The 15,680-nt window shown below is 34.3% G+C and overlaps 1 protein-coding gene across 4 annotated transcripts; it reads left to right on the forward strand.

Moving 5' to 3' along the window:
* Positions 1-1,721: 1,721 nt before the first annotated feature.
* On the forward strand, positions 1,722-12,588 carry LOC109613156 (uncharacterized). 4 transcript variants are annotated; one of them, XR_002194825.2, is made up of 4 exons: positions 1,722-2,027; positions 2,077-2,213; positions 12,019-12,233; positions 12,301-12,588. XR_002194825.2 is itself a non-coding variant. In XM_020037706.2 (3 exons), exons 1-3 carry the CDS (start codon positions 1,909-1,911, stop codon positions 12,489-12,491), a joined length of 426 nt encoding a protein of 141 aa, XP_019893265.1. In that variant the 5' UTR covers positions 1,722-1,908; the 3' UTR covers positions 12,492-12,588. The 4 variants fall into 4 exon arrangements, 2 of the variants coding, with proteins under 2 accessions (XP_019893265.1, XP_019893267.1); XR_002194826.2 differs by lacking the exon at positions 2,077-2,213; XM_020037706.2 differs by lacking the exon at positions 12,019-12,233 and having other exon boundaries at positions 2,098-2,213.
* Positions 12,589-15,680: the final 3,092 nt, after the last annotated feature.

Here is a 15,680-nt window from a genome sequence, read left to right on the forward strand (position 1 = left end):
AATATAACGACTAGAACTCACATTCCGTTTGCTTATTAAAAGAGGACTATTTAAAAATAAGCCACATTAAACTATAAGAATCGAATTTAAGCTCCCTAACAAACCTCTCTTATATTGTTACTAAAACCATAACTATATATCTGATGTAAAAATCGTAATGAAAAAGATTTTTACATTATTATTAATATATTTGAACTCATATTTTTAGAAAATTCAAACTATGGCCTGAATGGCAATAAAAAATATTTTAAATACACAATAAAACTTCAGTTGCATGGATATATACTTTTTATAAACAATTGTAGCATTAAGCTAATATTTTCTAACAGTATTCTTTTTAAATTTACTCAGGCTTTGAAATTTACCCAGTATGTTACTACAATACCTCTATTTTGGCTGTTTACCATTACATTTTTATTTTGTTTACATTTTTTTATTGACAAGTAGCTGATACAAAAAAAAAAAAAAAAAAAAAAACTCAAAACAAGAAAGCAAAGGCTATAGACGTGCGGGGCCCACCATGTGATACCCTACAACACTACAATATGTTAGAAGCCCCCTTATATATAGATCGATTTTGGAAGATTTTCCATTTGTGTGGATTTGTGGTCCATTTTCCATCAAAAACGCTGGATTCGTCAACGAAATCAGCATAAAAATGTTAGAAGTTCGCCTTTTGTGTATTTCGGATATCGCCTGTAAGTAATGCTTGTATTGTTTCACATAAAAGTAGTGGTCCATTCTACTCGCCGTCCTAATCTCGAATTTCATGCGAGATTTCGTGTCCTTTGGTTTCTATTTGTGACCTTTATATCGGCTGCAACACCAGGAACATTTTAAGTTGTTGGTCCATTTCAACCACCAAAAATATTGCGGACATCTTTAAAACCAATAGGTCTACCCCCTCTGAACCTTACCCTTGTGAAAATTTTCGTGAGGATCGGATAATAGCAATCTATATAACAATATATAACCCCAAACTGTGTTGTAAGGTGAAAAAATATTGCAAAATGTACACTTTAATATTAAGTCAAATTGAAAAAATCGCATGCGATAAAAATATGAAAAAATAAAAAAATGTCACAAAATATTACAAAACCTATATTAACATTATTATTTACATCTTTTTATGCGATTTTTTTAGATTTTATACTTTTATGCCAAGAGGGCATTCTGAATTGAAAATATTTATCAAAATCGGTACAGCCATTCTTGAGATACAAGCATTTTACAGGGTTGCCCATATTCGACGGACTCATCTGGCAACACCAGAACTTTTAACAGAGATGTCACATCGCTTAATGACATACCGCGTTTGAAGAGTCAGTCCAAGCAGATTTTTACCATGAACCAATACACGCCACGCGAGCGCTCTAAAATAGTTGAAATTTACATTCAACAGAAGAAGTCAATTGTGAAAACTCAACGTGCTTTTAAAACATTAAAAAATGTGCGAAGTGCGCCTTCTAAGAATAATAACAAAAAGCTAAATTCGCCAAGTCGAACTGTATATAACCTCCACAATTTGGAAGGACTTGAGGCCGTGACTATGCCACCAAAAACTTGAAAATACCGAAAATCGGAAGGTTCAGTTACGAACTCCAAATACCAAATTTGATACAATTCCGGAGGGAAGTGTTTCACAAAAATGCTTTCTTTTTGCCATATTGGGAATAGTAATTATTTTTGAACAGTGTGAAATTAATGTAGGCCTGTAATAAAATTTCAAATAGACAAATTATTTTGTAAATTAAAAACTAGAAAGTCAAGAAAAAATTGGAACCAAAAATTTAGCATTGAATATATAAAAGACGCTACACCATGGAAACACGAAAAGTTAATTTTAACAAAGTGCAATGAAATATCTAAACTAAACGGAATCGTTATATATGGAATGAAGAATCCCGTATGTCATATTCGGCCAATATACGACAAAATTTGGAAAATATGGTCAGAGTCCAGGAACAAGTACAATCACAAGAGATCAACATCATACAATGCAAATTAAGGAGTTATGTAGAATCACAGTAAGTTTGATTTAAAATGTAGTCAAAAGATGACGATATATTTATGCAGAACGTTAAACAAAACGTGAAGCATTATTGACAATTATATATGGGATAGGAATCTAAAGGAATCTTGGAACTTGGAAAATACTCACGATTTTCGCATGGAATATACATCCAAATGTCAAATATATGTAAGAATTCAAGGTATGTTAACATGATTTTATATAAACTGATTCTGTATATTTGAATATTATCATTAATCTCATTTCTATTTATCTTAACTTGGTGGTGCGAAGGGCACACGATACCGCTACTTTTTATAAAAGGCGTACTTCAAAATTATTCGTTTTTATACCCTCCATCATACATAGTATGGAGGGTATATTAAGTTCGTCATTCCGTTTGTAACTCATCGAAATAATCATTTTAGACCCAACAAAGTATATATATATTCTTGATCAGCTTAAAATTCTAAGACGATTTAGCCCTGTCCGTCCGTCCGTCTGTCTGTCCGTCTGTTGTAATCACGCTACAGGCTAAACGAATTAAGACAGAAAGCTAAAATTTTGCCCAGATTTTTCTTTAGTCTGCAGGCAGGTCAAGTTCGAAGATAAGCTATATCGGTCACCGATATCGTATAGTCCCCATATAAAGGTACTCCCCGATATCCGATATTTTAATGATTTTAGTCACATTTTTCAATGAAATTGTATGAAAATCCCCACGAGGAGTTATTTTTGGGCACTTTACCCCCTGAAATAGAATTATCTATATAGGTCCACGATATTATATATCCCCCATATAACGGTATTTTGATGATTTTAGTCACATTTTTCAAATGTAATTTTCTGGAATTCTACACAAAGAGTTCTTTGTGAGTACTTTATCTCTTGGCTGAGAATTATCTATATAGGTCCACGATATCGTATAGCCCCCATATAACGGTATCCCCCGATATTCTGTATTTTGATGATTTTAGTCACATTTTCCAATGGAATGGTCTGAAAGTCTGCACAACGAGTTACTTGTGAGTACTTTATTCATTGAAAGAGAATTATGTATATAGGTCCACGATATCATATAGTCCACATTAAACAGTACCACCCGATATTCGATATTTTGATGATTTTAGCCACATTTTTAAACGGAATTGTCTTAAATTCTATACAAGGAGTTATTTGTGAGTACTTTGTCCCTAGACATAGATTTGTCTATATAGGTCCACAATATCGTTTATCAACCCATATATCGGCACCTTCCTAAATTTTAACAGAATTTTTAATGGATTTTATTTTCATTTGTTGAAAATGTCCTAATTCGTTCCAAATGGTGGAGGGTATTCAAAGTTCGACCCTGTCGAACTTACTGCTTGTTTACTTGTTTAGTCATTCCTTACCTACCAACAATTAAAACTCAGATAAGCTGACGACTAAAGTTCAGATACCTCACATGTATAGCTTGGATGTTTGTTCTAAACATTTATTTATTATTATAGCTTAAGTGGGTTTTAAATCGTTAATCGATTTCATCTCGAAATTTTGTTATAAATCCAGGTGCTTCAGAAGTACTGCTAATAAATCTACGAATATAATTAAGATATTCCTAAAAAAATGTGATTATAAATAACTATGGTGTGTCTTCATGTTTAATTCAAAATCAACAACTTAAACTCTGATAATGCGCCCCTTATTAAACCCCCAAATATTACTCTTTCATTTCGGATTACCCTACATCCTTGCATTCCTTCAACAGATATTCACAAAAATTCACAACTATAGTTGTAAGAGAACATATTAAAAAATGTATTTATTTTATATTAAGCCCAACAAAATTATTTAATTAATCTAATATTACATTTAATCATGAAGAATTAGTCCTTTGACCACAGTTCGTAGAAACTGCTGAATGGTGTAAGGGTGTCTCTCAAACACACGCATAATTGATATTAGTTTGCCCTAACACATGTGCCGTTTGCTCTATATACATTTCTATATTCTCTTTTGCCAATTTTCTTTTTCTCATTTTTCCATTGCGATTGTAGGGGTCGATATTTCAGGAAGTATTTGCTTGGCAACGAATCTACGGATTTTTTAGCCTTCTGTTTTGATTCTTTTACTTCGCCATGTTGGGTACGGGGGATAGCACATAATCTAGTGACAAATGTATCATACTTTATGATTTGCTCTTTTTCTTGTACCGTCTGTCTTCACGACTTCTTTTTACCGATTGTTTCTTCTAAGCGACCAAGTTTCAACATTTCTCATAAGTTTTTTCCATTTGTTAGTTTTTCATACTCGTTAGGCGATAACATTGTAACATATGAAAGAAAACATTGTGTATGAAAAGTTTGCGATAATCATGGTTGTTCTGGAAACACAAAGAGTTAGGGATGAGATATATGAGTATAAATGACAGTCAAACCAAAAATTGATTAGAGTTGGCGACCTGCTGTTATCCGCATTTCCCATGACTTCCGCTTCTTTTTATGTTATTACTACATTATTTGACATTAAATTTCAATATTTGTTATTGGTATTCAAAATAAGTATTTTACCAAACTTCTTGTCAATAACTAAAGAAGGATAATTTTCTTTAGGTGGATTAGTTCTTTTTTCAGGGAGACATTTTATGTTTTGTTTAATATTATATTTAAAAGTTTATTACACAGTTTCAATATTTTACGTAAAATAACATTGTTTAAACATCAGATTATTTTTTTTTTTTGTTAAAAGTGTAAATTAAAGTAACAAATAGTCTGCGTTGAAAGGAAATTAGGGTGTTCTTGTTGTTTTAAATCAACCTACACTTCTATGGTTTTTTACGAAATTTAATTCAATAATTAACAAAATTACAAAATAAAACAAGTAAAAAAACATTAAGTTCGGTAGGGCCAAACTTTTAATACCCTCCACCTTAGGGTAAAAGAAACATTAGAAGAAATGTGGCAAAAACCATTAAAATTCCGAATATTGGGAGGTACCGTTATATGGGGGCTACACCAAATCATAGACCTATAATTACAATGTTTCGCCACACGAACTAGGACCCATTATGATCCACAAATACCATTTTTTAGTCAAATCAGTGAAAAAATGTGGCAAAAACCATCAAAATACCGAATATCGATAGGTACCGTTATATGGGGGCTATACCAAATCATGGACCCATACATGCAATGTTTCGCCACCGGAGCTGGAAACCATTATGACCCACATATACCAATTTTTAGACAAATCCGTGAAAAAATGTGGCAAAAAAAATTAAAATACCGAATATTGGGAGGTACCTTTATATGGGGGCTATACCACAACGTGGACCTATACATGCAATGTTTTGCCACACGCTCAGGGACCCGTTATGACCTATAAATACCAATTTTCAGACAAATCCGTGAAAAAATGTGGCATAAATCATCAAAATACCGAATATCGGGAGGTACCGTTATATTCATTTTCAATGCCAACCATCTTAGACACAATGCAAATAGCTCTGCTAAATTTTGGCGCTCTACGTCAAATAATGTGGGCTGTATCGTGATTTTAAGAGACAGACAGACGGACATCGTTAGATCGACTTAGAATTTTATGCTGATTATGAATATATATATACTTTATGGGGTCTAAGAAGAATATTTAAGAATGTTACAAACGGAATGACGGAGTTAATATACCCTCCTTTCCAAGGTGGAGGGTATAACAAGTAAGCAAAGGCTATAGTAGTGCGTAGTGTAGTAGTGTGTAAATATCAAATATAAGAAATCGGATGAACAGTATATATGGGAGATATAGCTATACTGAACCGATCTTCACCAAATTTGACATACTACCTTCTAGACTCAAAAACCTTTTAAAAAAAGGAAATCCTTTTTAAGAGGAAAGAAAAAACACCAGGAAAAACTGTACGAATGGCCTATAGTTATATGTAAAAAAATTTTAAATATTTTATTTCAGCGGAAAATTGCCGCCTATCTTCTCTTTTAAATTGTCCAGAATTTTGTTACCTGAAGAGAATTTTGCACATGTTACCAGTTTTTACTTTAGTCGAACGCTGTGTATTTCATTTTAAACAGCTTTACAATTTTTTATCATGAAGAGTTAAACTGTCATACCCTCAACAGAAGAAAAGTACGACAAATCGTTTTTCAAATTGCTTTGTGGTGGTTAAACAAACCGTCACAGAAATATGTTCACTTAATGTTCAAAGTGCCAAATCTATTAAAAAATAAGTTGTAAATTGTTATAAATGAATTATGCATTTACAAAATATTATTTCCCCCAAATTTCTACGGACTTATAACATGAGTCATTCTCCCAAAATTCTACTGACTTGTAACTTGAATCGTTTTACGAATTAACTACGGTCTTGCCCAGGACTAGACGCTGTCACCCGCACATTTCATGCTTTAATTTCTTTGCCTGTACAACAGCACTTAAGTCTTGAACATTCTCACTTACAACATTACAATGCTCTGCAATAGCGTCAAGAATCAAAAATCAACTGCAATTTCCTGACAAATAAATACATCCATAACTAATTTTATAACATACAGTCTGACAAATATGTATGTGACCGTTAGAGAATGTTTTATGCAGGGACGAAAAATGTCTTATATAGGGCCTTGGATTTTACAGCTAACATTCTTCATATATTTATAACAAAACAAGTAAGCAAAGACTACAGTTGTGCGGGGCCGACCGTTGAATACCCTACAACACTATGATAAACGATACAGTTTATATAAGCGAGATACACGAAAGAATTCCACAAGATATTGGGACATATAATAAAAGAAAACCATCAGGTTCCGTTCTCTAATTTTCGAATAATAGCAACTTAATCTAATTTGCTCATTTCCTATTTATTGGTAGATGTTGCACGTAAATGGTCTTCCTAGAACTGGAACCAATATTTCCCAAAGACCTATAATATCTCAGAAGTGGCAAAAGATTAACATTTATTATTGGTTTTTGACTGAAACGCATCTATATGAGATACAGATATTTGACTATATTCTTCAACGAAATCAGCCTTAACGAAATAGTCAGAAGTGCGTCTTTCCTTTATTTGTGAATTCTCCAAAAAGTCACTGGAATGGACATTTTCGTATTTTGGTTACAAAAGTTCGCAAACTATTTCACACATTGAATATTTTTGGATGGCCATCCGAAACTGCTTTTGCAATGTGCGGTAACTCCCATTCAAATGTGCATGAGGATCGGGCGATAATTACGACCTGCTGACAATTTTGCAGTTTTTTGGTCCATTTCAACCCCTAAATATGTGGCGATCATCTCCAAAAAGAGTAGGCATCTATTCTGACCCTCATCTTATCGCCATGCAAAATTTCGTAAGGATCGGGCCATAAATGCGATCTGTATATGATATCCTGATATCCTAAATACTTAGTTTTGTTAGCTGTAGAAATATTACCAAATGTTTAATTCAAAATGAAAATATGCCAAAAATATAACAAAATTGAAAAAATATGAGAAAATTTTACAAAATCAATATTTCCATCTTTAGAGAGATATTTTTATGCGATTTTTTTAGACGTTTTTTCTTTCCTGCCAAGAGGCCATTCTGAATTAATGAGAACTGTGAAAATCAGTTCAGCCGCTCTCGACATATAAGAGATCTTTCAAGCATATCTTCTTTGATAAACATATATATCGCACATATTTTGCCATATATCCGTTTTTTTGGATGTTAACATCAATGTAAAGATCAGGAGTAACCTTGTCATGGCTTTGTGATTTCGCCGGGATTTAAAATATTCGCGGTTTAATGAAAAAAATTGATTTTTTTTAACACAAAGATATGGTCTATTTTACCCGCTAAATATTATCCGATGACTATCCACATTTGTAGGCTTCTTCCCCGCCCTAAACTCTAGCTACATGCGAAATTCCGCGTCGATTGGTCTATAATTGCGACCTGTATAGCTACTGCAAAATCCGACATTTTTTCAGTATTTGGTTCATTTCAACCCCTAAACATTTGGCGATCATCTCCAAAAGAAATAGGCTTCTATTCTGACCCTAACCCCACCTTCGTGAAAAATTTCGTTAGGATTGGGCCATAATTGCGACCTGTAGCGTGATTACAAATTAACATGGACAGACGGACGGACATACATAGCTAGATCGACTCAGCTCGGCGAGCCAGGAAGATCCATATATACTTTCCTATATGGGAAATCAATATTTCGTGGTGTTACATAAATTTTGGCCCAATCAAACTTATAATACCCCCAACACATAGCGTTGTAGGGTATAACAAATAAGGAAAAGTCAAAAGTCAGGCGGGCCCCACTATATGATACCCTACACCACTATGCGCATTTAGTAGAGCTCTCGTAACAAAAAAGTTTATATTGGTAATTTATGTGAAGTAGATCATACCAACTATGAACCAAATAAGATTGATGTATAGTGTATGATAAGACTTCGATAAGGATTATATTAAACAAGTAAAACAGCAGTAAGTTCAACCGGGCCGAACTCTCCACCATTTGGAACGAATTAAAAAATTTTCAAAAAAATTAAATCCATAAAATTTTGTTTAAATCTTTACAATATCTAATATAGGAATGTGCCGATATATGGGGGTATACATAATATTGTGCACCTATTAAGACAAATCTATGTCTGGATGTAAAGTACTCACAATTAACTCCTTGAGTGGATTTTCAGATAATTCCATTGGAAAAAGTGGCTAAAATCATCAAATTACTGAATGAAGGGGGGGGGGGGTACCGTTATATGGGGGATATACGATATTGTGCACCTATATAGACAATTCCCTTTCAGGGGGTAAAGTGCTCACAAAGAACTCCTTGGGTGGATTTTCAGACAATACGATTTGAAGATGTGGCTAAAATCATCAAAATACCGAATATCGAGGGTACCGTTATATGGGGGCTATACGATATGGTGGACCTATAGAGATAATTCTCTGCCGAAGTATAAAGTACCAACAAGGAACTCCTTGTGTAGATTTTAATACAATACGATTTGGAAATGTGGGTAAAATCATCAAAATACCGAATATCGGGGGTACCGTTATATGGGGGATATACGATATCGTGGACCTATAGAGATAATTCTCAGCCGAGATATAAAATACCCACAAGGAACTCCTTGTGTGGATTTTCAGACAATTCCGTTGAAAAATGTGGGTAAAATCATCAAAATACCGAATATCGGGGGTACCGTTATATGGGGGATATACGATATCGTGGACCATATATAGATATTCTCTTTCGAGAGATAAAGTACCCACAAAGTACTCCTTGTATGAATGTGGCTAACATCATCAAAACACCAAATATCGGGGGGTACAGTTATATGGGGGATATACGATATCGTGGGCCTATACAGACAATTCTTTTTCAGGGGGTAGAATACTCACAAAGGACTCCTTTTGTGGAATTTCAGACACTTCTATTGAAAAATGTGGCTAAAATCGTAAAAATACCGAATACCGGGAATTCCCTCTCAGGGGGTAAAGTATTCACAAGGAACTACTTGTGTGAATTTTCAGACAATTCCATTGAAAATGTGGCTAACATCTTAAAAATACCGAATATCGGAGGGTACCGTTATATGGGGGCTATACGATATCGTAGACCGATATAGCCCATCTTCGAACTTGACCTGTCTGCAGACAAAAGAGAGATCTGTGCAAAATTTTAGCTTCCTATCTTAATTCGTTTAGACTGTAGCGTGATTACAACAGACGGACAGACGGACGGATGGACAGGGCTAAATCGTCTTAGAATTTTACGCTGCTCAAGAATATATATACTTTGTTGTGTCTAAAATGATTATTTCGATGAGTTACAAACGGAATGACAAACTTAATATACCCTCCATACTATGTATGGTGGAGGGTATAAAAAAATATTGAAGCAATAGGTATACCGAACCAAGTTTCGCCAAATTGTAAAATTCGAAATAATGAAAAAAAAAACTATCCAATTTTGGTACAATATATCCATTTGATGTACAACTAATCCGAAATCGATTGAAGATATAGCTATATCTTAACTTGAACCGATTCTCACCAATTTCAATAGGGTCTATCCTTGGGTCAAAGAAATATTGTTTGCATTTTGTTCACAAAAATACATGGACAGACAGACGGACGGACAGACGGAGTGACATGCATAAATCGAAGATCTTCAAAAGTGTCTATGGGTCTATCTCGCGTCTTTCTCCATTTTGCAAACCAATGCACACTACTTAGTGTAAGGTATAAATATTTGTAAACTTCTAATAATCTAATATTTTTCCATATACCCAATGTTACAATTTTCCCACTAAAGGACATTCCGCAATGTTCTTAAAATTTAAAATTTATTTTAACTCGTTTCATATTGAGCAAATTCTCCGTAATCCCTTAATTCTATAATAGGGAGTATAATATGGGGCGATAAAGCATATAAACGAAATTTAGGTTTCTAAAAACATTATATGTACACAACAAACCCTAAAGGGATTTCAATAGAAAGAATGAGAACTGGGTCGAACTCGTGGCCTTTTCTTAGCGGCCCTGTTTTATAATTGAAATTACACCACATGGGTAACATCAAAATTGGGGTGTTCATAATGGAAAAGCGTGGATGGTACTTTCTTGAACACATTTGGTAGGTCAAACCCTTATTCTTTGTGAAATCATCACACAACGGAAATAACGATTTCGTGAAGTGTTGAAAACTGAATTTTGGTGGTGGTAAAAATTTTATTTACTTTAGTAACGGAAATCAGTATTTTATTGTTCGTCTTCAATAGCTCATCTGCAGAAACTTCTCTGATGAGTGTAACCAATGTCAATTTCAACGTCTACGCTTTGGCTGGCAAATCAATTATAAGAATGTTCCCTCTTGCCATATGACAGAAGTCTTTAAGAAATCGTAGTGAATTTCATTACATCTGTTATTAGGATTTGCACAGATTTTGTGGGTAAAAAATAACATTTTTTTCTGTTTGATATTTGCTTTGGTTTAGAAATTGTGTCTTAGGTCAAAATATAATTATATTTATAACGCAATCCTAAAATTTGCCAACAATTTAGTTAGTTTAGTAAAAGTTTCAAGTCAATAACCTAAATTCAATAAATTAAGAAATACAGGGTTGCCCATATTCGACGGACCGACGGCCATTTCGATGACTCTTTGGGCCCATTCCAATCGACGAGGCTTGTCCACAGGCAACATTCTTTGCGTCAATTGAATTTTTTACGGGAACAAATGCAAATCAATGCGAATAATCCGTTGTAAAGTGGACCGAGCCATGCCCAACTGCTGAGAACGGCGTTTTTGGGATGTTCTTGGGGACCTCTCAACACAGGCCCGTACGGCAGCGATATTCTTGGCCGACTGTAAATTTCAACTATTTCAGAGCGCTCGCGTGGCGTATATTGGTTCATGGTAAAAATCTGCTTGGACTGACGCTTCAAACGCGGTATGTCATTAAGCGATGTAACATCTCTGTCAAAAGTTATGGCGTTGCCAGATGGGTCCGTCGAATATGGACAACCCTGTATGTATATACCCTCCCATGCATATCCCATTAACTGAAGTAAATTAGAAATTTGTACTTATTATATGCGCTTCGGCTCGAACTAAATGTTCACTTTCCTTTTGACAGTTTTAGGTACATCGGATAAACAGCATCCATAGTTTTTTACGTACATATCTGCAGGAGTTAAGCGAAACACATAATCCTTTCATGAAGACACTTATGAAATGACTTATTAGTTTTGAACTCAAAACCAAAGTATCAAACACAAAACACAATATAACGCTACAGGACATGGCATAAAAAAGGACAACAAAGGAACGATAAAATAAAAATAAGGATACACCCATTAATTAAGTGTCGAAAGCATCAGGATGATTTTCAAAAAAAAAAAAAACAGAAAGAAAAAAAGCTGAGCAAATAAATAGAAATTCGTCACACGTTATAAACACATCCATCTTGTATCCTTTAACGTTTCCGTTCTTCAGGCAGGGCAGTGGTGTCAAAGAGCGCGCAGAATACACAAAAACAACAACAAATTGGAAGAATAAACAAGCATTAGTTAAATTTATATTATAACAACAAGGACAACATTTTGCAACGATACCCGTGAAGTTGATGAAACCATATCATTATTGAGAACCTCCAGAAAAAAAGGAGGTGTACGTTTTTTGAAAAGGGAAACATTCACAGTGGTTTGAAAGTGATTTTCAGTCTGATAAAAATAAAAACGTATTTTAATTAAAATTTTTTTTCAACTTTTATTGCAGGTATTGCATTGGAAATGTTTCTAATGCGGTTGACTCTGACAAAAGAAAATTTATATCGATTCTACGCAATTTCTATGAAATACTATATAAGCAATCCACAAAATATTTTATTCAAAATTCAACTAGTAAATAAGGGACATGCGTCGCGCGAAGCCGAATTTATCATACCCTACACAATCATGCATATTTAGTAGAGCTATCTGTTACAAATATACGCTTACATGTATCACGAATTTATGTGCAGTAAATATCACCAGAACGTTAGAGCGTTTTAAATATGACATCAAATAGAACTAACCTATGGAAGCTATATCTTTATCGATGTTTACTAAATTTGATGAGGATATTTTTATGATGTAGTGTAAATCACGAATTTGATAGGATCTTATTTAAAATCTATCCAAACCGATTCTCGCCAAATTTGATGTACTCGCTTCTTAAGCCAATTCAGTCGTATATGTAAACTTCATTTGATGCACAACAACATCAAATCGGTAGAGCTGCATCTGATATATTATACCAAATATCATTGCTATTGATTGAAGCATATATATGGGAGCAATATCTATATCCGAGCTCATTTTTTTATACCCTCCACCAAAAAAGGTATGGAGGGTATATTAAATTCGTCATTCCGTTTGTTACTCATCGAAATAATCATTTTAGACCCAACAAAGTATATATATTCTTGATCAGCGTAAAATTCTAAGACGATTTAGCCCTGTCCGTCCGTCTGTTGTAATCAGGCTACAGTCAAAACGAATTAAGATAGGGAGCTAAAATTTTGCACAGAACATTCTTTTGTCTGCATGCAGGTCAAGTTCGAAGATGGGCTATATCGGTCCACGATATCGTATATCCCCCCCATATATCGGCACCTTCCTATATTAGATATTTTAAAGATTTTAAAAGAATTTATAATGGAATTTATTTTTTTGGAAATTTTCGATTTCGTTCCAAATGGTGGAGGGTATTCAAAGTTCGGCCCGGCCGAACTTACTGCTTTTCTACTGGTTATATGCTGAATTTGGTCGGATGTACCAAATTTCATATTTTGGACTAATATAACACATTCGGCGCAGGCAAGTCTGGAGAATAATACATTAAATGGTTAAGCATAGCATTACAACTGTAAAGCAGTTTGTAAACTTTTTTATATATCAAAACACTGTTCAGCAATCACGCTTTCCTAGGCGAAGTGAAAAAAATAGGATAATAAACAACCACTAAGACTGTTGCTAATTAAAATGAATGATTGAACGATGCCATCTCTAGATCCCATGACTAAAATGTGTTAAGGGCCAATTCAATAGAAAAACAAACAACCCCCTTGAAAAAAAAAAAACAAAGAAGTGTAAAAAATCATCGTGTGAATTTCGTTGTCAAACTAATTATTGACTTAGGACGTGTGTTGTTGCTGAAAAAACGGAGACAGGGTGAATAGGTAAATGAAAACAAGGGAAAATATGTTTTTGGGAAAATCACAACAGAAAGTCTAACAAAATTTGCGTCAAAAAAAGTTTGTAAACAATGAAATATTTGTATAAGAGGACCGACATTCTTTTTAAAGAAAGGATTTGTTTGTAAAACCATATAATCAATCATTAACGCTAGCATTAGATTCCCCAATTGCACGTATTCTCGCAATCCAGAAAAGATATAGGAAATCTACATTTATTTTCTGAAAAAAAAAACAAATACGGCTATAGATGATTCGGAACACAATGTTTTGGCCTTTCATTTAGGTTTTGAGAATGAAAAGAAGACAAAACCCCCTTTTCATAATAAAAGAAGTTAAAAAGTATCAGTCTGTATTGCCGCCAGATATATACCTTCAGCCTATGTTCGATTATTTAAATATATTTTGACTATTATTTTGACAAACGTTTGACCCTCTATGGGGCAGGTCCCGAAGGAATGGGCCAATATTGCCCATTTCCTATCGGATCCAAAAATATGATATAAATATTGCGACAGATGTGCCAAGTCTAAATGGAATCGGATGTTAATTCGGCGTTTTATGAGCTTCATGGGTACTCAAAATTTCAATATTTTGTGTGGGAGGTACCAGAAGGAGTGGACCGATGTATTCCTCCTTCACACCAGACTATGGGTTAATACTAATGTGTGAAATTTGAAGACAGTCGGACTCTTACATCACATTTATGAGAGTTGTAATTATTCAAAATTTTGACCATTTGTGGGGGAGGTACTTGATGGAGTGAACCGATATTGTCCATTTTCACACCTGACCTAGAACTGATGCAAATTTTAGGATTTGCAAAGTTGGAGCAAATACGGATTATCCTTTATCTTTCTGTACAAAAAATATATTTTGTGAAAATTTCAACCTTTTGTGGAGGAGGTACCAGAAGGAGTAGACCGATATTACCCGTCTCGGAACTCGACCTAAGTTTGACAAAAATATTACTATGTACCCAATTTGGACCAAATCGGGTACTCCCTTCGAGAGTTATCGTGCGCACCAGCCAGACGGATAGACGGACGGACGGACGCTAGATCGACTCCAAATGTTCTGAAGCGGATTTGGTCCAAAGAGACCTAGAGTCTAAAACCGTTATTTCGACTGGGCACGTTTTGGCCGTATCAAATGATATATACCCTCTGTAGCCAAATGACTGAGGGTATAATTACTACGGAAAAGAATTAATACAATACAAATAGATATGACATCCCATCCCATCTGAACCGATCTCGTTAGACGTTTTGTGCACAATAAAAGGTAAATCGGACTAAGTTATACATGGGAGCTATATCGAAATCGGAACCGATCTCGATAAAATATAGCAAAGGTATTTCTGAGCTGTATTTGATATATTTCCCTAAATATTACATTACATTACAGAGTGCATATTACGACTGCGGAGGACAAAAATAACAAATCGGATGAACAATATATATGGGAGCTATAGCTATATCTGAATCAATTTCTATCAAATTTAGCATACTTATTTGCAGGCCTAATTTAGTTGTATATGCAAAATTCCTTACTATTCGGGCTAATTTTACACATTTGGTGCGCAATAAAAGGAATATCGGACGAATATAAATGAGAGCTAAATCTAAATTTTTACCGTTTATACCCATTTTATATCATAGTACCAATTAGGAACTTCAAATACTTATTTGGATACAATTGCGCTAAATAATGTCGCTAAAATTTTCAAAATACCGAATATATGGATGTATTGTGCCTATATGGAGACGTGCACCTGTTGAGAAATTTTCTGTTATAGGATGTAGTACTTCAAATTCCAAGTTTGAAACATTTCCGATGAAAAGTGTGACACAAATTACAGTTATATGGGGACTATACCAAAACTTAGACTTATATTGACAGTTCTATGCCAGGATGTTTC

The sequence above is a fragment of the Musca domestica genome, unplaced genomic scaffold (assembly GCF_030504385.1).
Source record: "Musca domestica strain aabys unplaced genomic scaffold, Musca_domestica.polishedcontigs.V.1.1 3, whole genome shotgun sequence".
NCBI lineage: Eukaryota > Metazoa > Arthropoda > Insecta > Diptera > Muscidae > Musca > Musca domestica.